The sequence below is a fragment of the Argopecten irradians genome, unplaced genomic scaffold, assembly GCF_041381155.1.
Source record: "Argopecten irradians isolate NY unplaced genomic scaffold, Ai_NY scaffold_1033, whole genome shotgun sequence".
Taxonomy (NCBI): Eukaryota; Metazoa; Mollusca; class Bivalvia; order Pectinida; family Pectinidae; genus Argopecten; species Argopecten irradians.
Window position 1 is genome coordinate 1 of NW_027188500.1, and position 7148 is coordinate 7148.

At 34.4% G+C, this 7148-nt stretch overlaps 2 protein-coding genes across 2 annotated transcripts; one reads left to right on the top strand and one right to left on the bottom strand.

Moving 5' to 3' along the window:
- The first annotated feature begins 6 nt into the window (after positions 1–6).
- Positions 7–2246, top strand: LOC138313895 (uncharacterized). Its single transcript, XM_069254144.1, has 2 exons — positions 7–467; positions 831–2246. The coding sequence occupies exons 1-2, from the start codon at positions 178–180 to the stop codon at positions 2011–2013; spliced, it is 1473 nt and encodes a 490-aa protein (XP_069110245.1). The 5' UTR covers positions 7–177; the 3' UTR covers positions 2014–2246.
- Positions 2173–5586, bottom strand: LOC138313894 (uncharacterized). The gene is made up of 2 exons (XM_069254143.1): positions 5208–5586; positions 2173–4905 (listed from the first exon to the last, which is right to left on the bottom strand). Exons 1-2 carry the CDS (start codon positions 5550–5552, stop codon positions 3664–3666), a joined length of 1587 nt encoding a protein of 528 aa, XP_069110244.1. The 5' UTR covers positions 5553–5586; the 3' UTR covers positions 2173–3663.
- Between the last annotated feature and the right edge of the window lie 1562 nt (positions 5587–7148).

Below are 7148 nucleotides of genomic sequence, written 5' to 3' on the forward strand. Positions count from 1 at the left end.
TCTGAACTGCTGAAACGTGCGAGAGGTACGAGATTACTTGGGTTGTCTGACGTTAATATTTTGTATGAAGATGACGAAAAGGAGGTTAAAGAAAGAGAAAAGAATAACTTGACAACACCTTTAGGAGAAACTCTGCCACATCCAAACGTAGTTAAGCCTAGTGAATGGTCCAATGACATGTTTCTTATTCCAGAAACTTTTTATGATAAAGAGATTTATAATTATATAGTGCTTAAAATGAACAGCAAGAAACAACTTAAATCCAAAGTTTTCTATGATGATGGACATGTTCATAGCGTGCAGGTAGCCACAATTGATGAAAACGTTAGCCACTGCTACGTAAGAGCAAAAGTTCTACCATCGCTGCCTACAGCCAACAAAAAGGACAGCCCGGATTATGTGGTTTGGGTGATGTTGTCTAAAGTAACAGCTTGTGTAAATTCAGCCTATTGCAACTGTACTGCTGGGTATGTTGTTTTCAGTTGTTTCCGTTCTATGCTATACCGGTATTTAACATAAACAATACTAAGGCACAAACAGCTTACTATATACATGTATGTAATACATTTATCAGTTATTGATTTACAAAATTGATTTTAAAGTTATAGCTTAAGTTTAGTTCCTTCAGGATTTAATATTTGAGGCCTTAAACCTAGAAAAACGGAACTTTATATTTTCATAACACATGAATTTATTGAATATAGATATAAATGCATGTTAGGAAACTTAGTTTTATTAGTTAAGTTCGAGTAAATTAATTTACACTTGCTGTGTGTATATATCACAACAATAATAATCAAAGTAACATACATTTTTCTTTCTTGTTGCAGACAAGGTGAAGCATGCAATCATATAGCAGCACTTCTTTATGCCATATCAGACATTGCCGAAAAGAAACGAGAGGGTAAATTAGCACCAACATCAACCAAATGTAAATGGAATAATCCCAGAAAAAGAAAATTGAGTCCTAAAAAGTCTCAAGACATCAAGTTTAGGAAATCATTATTTGGAAGGAATGAATCTGTAGAAGATGATGATGTAAAGATAGGTAGTGAGACAAAGTTAAATTTGAAATTATCAACAAATGTCAACCGTTTCAGGGCTAAACTCTTGCAAAACCAGTCAAAGGCAGGATGGTTGACAAACTTCCCCATGGAAACATCTGAAGACTTAACATTACCAGTGTTACATAATGTTGACTTTCATTATTGCGACCATGTTGACTTGACCAATGTAGACTGTAAAACAACATTCAGTAATCACTTCAATTCAATGGAAGTAACAGAGGCACAGTGTCAACAAATTGAATGCTTGACAAGGAATCAAAGCAAAAGTTATGCTTGGGTTGAGGCTAGGAAGGGCAGGTTAACTGCTTCTAACTTTGGACGCATTGTGAAAATGAGGGAGGGCACTCTACTTGAGCCCACAGTTAAGGACATTTTTGCTTACACAGACATAGTCAGAAACAAATATGTGCAGTGGGGTAAACAACATGAAGCTGCAGCACGGCGGGCTTACATTAACTTCATGAAAAAGGAGCATCCAGGGATTAATGTGAAACAAAGTGGGCTTGTGGTCAACTGCAAGTATCCCCATCTTGGGGCAAGCCCTGATGGCTGTGTCTACTGTGGACATTGTGTTAATTCAAATGCCAGTGGTCTACTTGAGATAAAATGCCCAGCTTCAGATAAATGGAAATTTGTTTCCCCAGAAGAGTGTTCACAGGACCCAAAGTTCTGTTGTGAGTTGAATGATGGGAAGGTAATGCTGAAGAGAACACATAATTATTACTATCAAGTGCAAGGACAAATGGCCCTTAGTCAAAAACAATGGTGTGACTTTGTTATTTGGACATGCACTGGGAAAATTTCAGTCGAGAGAATTCCATTTGACAAGGACTTCTGGGAAGATGTTGTTAAGAAACTTAATATTTTTTATAAAAATGCAGTGATACCAGAGCTGTATAGTCGCCGAGTCCAGAGAGGGAAACAACTGTTTGATGTATGCATGTAGATAGTCCACATCTATATATCCTATCAAAGGAAACATCGCAAACGATTATCAAATACAGTACTTTTTCTGATGTTGAAAAGGATACTGTGTGAACTTAATTCATTTCACTTTTATGTAACAAGGATCAACCGTAAATAAATGTAAAATCAAATCCAACAATGAACTTAAAATAACATGTAATAAGTTTTATTTTATAATATTATTTAATATCCATCACAATTACAAGTCTCATTTGTTATGAATATTTATAATTAAAAAGTACATGTATAATTTTGCTCAAGCAGAAATCTCTTGTTATCAAAGTAGAAGCTGTTAATGTATAAAAATACATATGTCATGTGCATCCCATTTACATGTATATATACAATGAAGTTGTATACAATTACAGTGTTAACTATGGTATCTGTGCATACCTGTATCTGCTGTTCAAAATAAAATTTGATCAACCTTGAATGCTAATGAATAATACACAGAAAGGTTTTGGCAGCTTTGGCAGATTGTTATGATATAAAAAATTGTAGTAAATATTTAAAATAATGTCATATTTATAGAATTTCCTAAAAACATGTACCTGATAGTGTAATATTGTCATCTATCAATAGAATGTTACACTTTGAAGTAAAAATCTGAAAGGACATACATGTACATGTATCATTACTAAAAGTATATACAGAAATAAAACTTAATTCTCTCTTCATGAAACAAAAAGACTTTATCAATATTTATGAAAAATTCAGAATTTTGAAGCATTTTGTTAACCTAGAGTGTTTTCACGACAACCGACTCAAGTTCAACATTCAGTCATATTCATAAGACACAGTTTCTTTAATCATACATTTTATCTCTCAGAAATATCAAAGAAATTGCAATAAAGGATTGATTGTAAATTTTGTTGCTTGCATGGACCGATGATTTGGTTTGTTTAGTTTTACGTCCTATTAACAGCCAGGGTCATGTAAGGACGTGCCAGGTTTGTTGGTGGAGGAAAGCCGGAGTACCCGGAGAAAAACCACCGGCCAGCGGTCAGTACCTGGCAACTGCCCCACATGGGATTCAAACCCGCATCCCAGAGGTGGAGGGCTTGTGGTAATATGTCGGGACATCTTAACCACTCGGCCACCGCGGCCCCATTTGGACCGATGAAGAAAGTTAATCTCATGCAAATGAACTGAACTGCGATCATTGATGATGATTTCAAAATATACCAATAATTAAAAAAAAAAATAATTATCAAATGAAACTCATACATGCAATTGTAAATTCAATATTGAAGAGATTCAGGTCTACGGTACCTTAAAAATGAGAATATTTATCACACTTTTATTCTCTTTAAAGGGAAATAACTCATTATCCAAAATAACCTGCCTTGGAACAGTTGGATGGAAATTGTAACTTTTAAAGTACAATAAAAAATTTTGTTATCTTGAAGTCAGCTGTATCATGTATAAATTTCAAGTTATATCATTAATTTATTCAAACTAATGATATAAGTCAAAGAAGTAACATCTGTCAACATGAAGCAAAAAAGTAAAGTGCAAGCAAAAAGATTGTCATATTTTCAGGCAATCTGCCCCTTTAATATATATATACATGTCTCTACATCTATAGCTAGATATCTCAAACAAATTCATTTTGAAATACTTTATTAACTTAAGGTAATGGCTTTAATGGTGGATGTAAATTGGTTAAATACACACATATTTTCCAGATTTTTGAAGCACGAGCGGACATTGAAATCGGTAAAACACCTTCAAAAATCCTGAAGTTCTTAATACGTTCCATTTCACGTTCAACATGAATCCTAGCCTGAGCTATATCTTTAGTGTTATGAACCTCGCGCTTTGAAAATGTAGATTTCCGTTTGAATGGAGGAATGATTAGATGGATCCCTCTGGGTGTAGTTAAGTCTGATATGGTAAATCCTTTGTCTGCCATTATCGCATCTCCTGGTTCAATTAAGTTTAACAATCCACTTTTTTCAACTATTTTCTTGTCACTAATACTTCCTGCCCACAAATCAGACACAAATGTAACAGTACCTGCTGGACTTATACCAACTAAAGACTTCCATGTAGAGTGTGATTTGTAGTCACTATACATAACAGATTTTAATTTCAATGAGTTTGGTGTTTCAGTTTTAATTTCTGTACAGTCAATCACTATTCGAGTTGTTGGAAATTTGTCTCTAAATAAAGAAGGCATATGTTCATTGACTACTTCCCTTGAAGGCCACATAAGTAGAAAGGACAACTTTGGCTCTAAATAATCAATCCATTTGTTAAAAATTTCTCCACAAGTTGATGACGATATACAAAATCGAAAGGCAAGGTCTTCAAGGATGAGTCCAAGGCGAAGCCTCATCAGAACCATGAAAAATTCATCAATCAAACGCAATGACCTAGGTCTTCCACCAACAGTGAAATCACTATTACTACCTGTTCCTTGGGCTGCATCTTCAGATAGCTCATCAAATAAAGCTCTGAATGTGCTAGTATCTGGCATTCCAGTATAAAATGTACACTTTTTGTCATCAGAATGGATGTCATCAAAGGTCAATTGTGGCAAATTTACTTGAATACCAATCTCTCTCGTTTGAACATCAGCTGTTTGGGCTCCTTGACTACAGTGTTGTTTGATTAGAGTGGCATCTGTCTGTGTACTTACAGAAACTGCTGATGGTGCTGTTTGTGAACATTGATTTCTGATGTTAGCAATGGAATTTATATTTGTAAGTCCACAATAATCATGTAACAGCACAGATGTTCCAGTTGCAGAATCAGATGTGGCTATGCTGGTGTTACTTGATATTTCAGATTCTACATCACTGCACAAAACATCCATCTTACATGTTGAGGTTGTGGCCATTTTCTGATCACATGATTTCTCCAAACTCTAGAAAAATAATAGGAAAAAAATAACCTTTTATATGTGGTATATAAAATCATTGCTAGCATTAATTGATTGAGCAAATTTAAAATAGATATACCTTGTTTATCTTAAATGCTGATTACTGGAAATATATTATAAAACATATTTTATGTGTATGTGCAGTATATTAGCTAAAAACATATTTATAAACTATGGGCATGTGTATAATTTTATTAATAGGTCATGATTATCAAATAATCACAGAGTTTCAAAGATTAAAAATCGACCAACAACATAGAAAATCTGTAATAAAACTAATTTCTCACCGAAGTTTGATATATTTTACTTCCAAATATTGATGGTAATGGGTGTATTGGTGTTGGTCCGCGTTGTCCCACAAAATGACTGGAGCAAAGTTTGCTGTTTACGGTGAACTTGAAGGACTTCATTGACAACTTGCATCGTTGAATCCATACTTTTCTAATCTTGATGTCAGCCGGGAATCTGTGAAGTGATATTGTCTTACTGTCGACCTCTTTCCCTCTGAAATTACTGCAGGAACAGCAGTATTTCTTCGTTTTTCTGTGGGACATAGTGCACCGGATGTTGTTAGCCCCCAGACATTCCAATGCGCGCTTTTCGTACCGAAAATCACAAAAGAGTTCCAGCATCAAGGGCAGATAACAACCTTTTCGGAACGGGCAATATATGGGGGGGGGGGGGGGGGGGGGAAAGCCTAATAATATAGGCAGGTTTAGCGGACTAGTTCAGATCGAGCAGGGTTGCATAATGATATGACGACATTCACAGTTATCATTATTTAATTGCAGGAATTTAAATTCGAAAAATTACCATGTTAAGAACGCTCTAAAGTCATCAAAATACATCGTAAAACTCATCTCAGCAATCGTAAATACATTTAGTAATATTTTTCCTTCTCGGGGGAGACCTTAGGACCCCCAAAAACAAAATCTATGGACACGCGTTATACCTTAACGAAATACGAACTTTCATGGTACAGTTTAATCAAATCTCAGAGCATGAAATGAAATTTAAGAACAGCTTTGAAAGGTGAACCATTCTGATCCATATACATAAAATCATGTTATATGCTTCATATGTATTCGATGGTAACAGCTTAAATTTTCTTTAGAAAAAGCTTAAATTGTGTAAATAAATTGTTTGGGGAACACTTTGTCTGAACCACTGTGGCCATAATTTGGATTTTAGATGCATTGTCACTTTGCATGGTTAACTGGCTGAAAAAAGTGCAACTACATTATTGTTATATACGTAATCTTCTTTTAGGTTATCAAATTGCAGCTGTTGTGCTCAATTAGTAAGATTAGCACCGGGATTAAAGCCATGTGAACAACTCTTACTTTCCGCCCTTTCCTAAACAATTTGGAAATCAGGTATATTTGTAATTGAAAACCAGACAGAAAGCTGATATCAAATCCAAAGCAATCGCATTTTCTGCGGCAGATAACAATTAGGTGTTGTGATATATATCGGTTTTAGTGATAATGGTGTGTCATAGTGCAAATGTACTAAGACTGTACCCGGACACGCTTCACGAGCTATTGCTCACGTGTGAATTAGTCACGTTAGGTGACTGATGGTGTAAGGGAAATGAAACAACGATTTTTCATTATTCTTTAATTTACATACCTAACGTTTACGGCAATATGACCTGTAAACATTAAAAATATTTTATTGGTAGCATGAAATTCTTTAAATACTACAGAAACAACGGAAATCGTAAGCCACCTAAGGAAATCACTCAGCTATTGTTTTCATTTTGCAAAATGTCCAAAAAATGTGTTTGTTTGAAGAAAAACCATTTATGGCTGAAACTTGAATTAACGTTGATCTTTGATAGTTTTTTAATTGGAAAATGGATTGGAATTTAAACACAGAAAAAAACCATGTAGACATGTATGTGTAAATCACGTGTATGTGTTATAAAAACGGAACGCAAAAAATGCAATTTTTTTTATTTGTCAATTCTCATATTCAAATTCAGATATTTGTCTTTCCTTGAAAATTATACACCGCTAACGAATAGTATTTATTCTCTATCAAAAACAGGAGCAGACGATTTAGTATTTATCTTCAGTTAAAAAGTTACTTAATTTACACCATTACCACCATTGAAATGTTTGAGGTTCTCATTTAGCTTCAAGATGGAAAATATTAATAATAATTAATTGCGTCCCAAAAAAACCTCTTTGACACTATTCCTCTTATGGAATGAATAATAATTG

What these genes read in the sequence shown, in the direction of transcription:
- LOC138313895 (XM_069254144.1), top strand. Translation starts at nt 178, where the DNA reads ATGTTTCTTATTCCAGAAACTTTTTATGATAAAGAGATTTATAATTAT. An exon ending in TATTGCAACTGTACTGCTGG is followed by an intron (nt 468 to 830) that starts GTATGTTGTTTT and finishes TTCTTGTTGCAG; the next exon opens with ACAAGGTGAAGCATGCAATC.
- LOC138313894 (XM_069254143.1), bottom strand. Translation starts at nt 5,552, where the DNA reads ATGCTGGAACTCTTTTGTGATTTTCGGTACGAAAAGCGCGCATTGGAA. An exon ending in GTAAAATATATCAAACTTCG is followed by an intron (nt 4,906 to 5,207) that starts GTGAGAAATTAG and finishes TTATTTTTCTAG; the next exon opens with AGTTTGGAGAAATCATGTGA.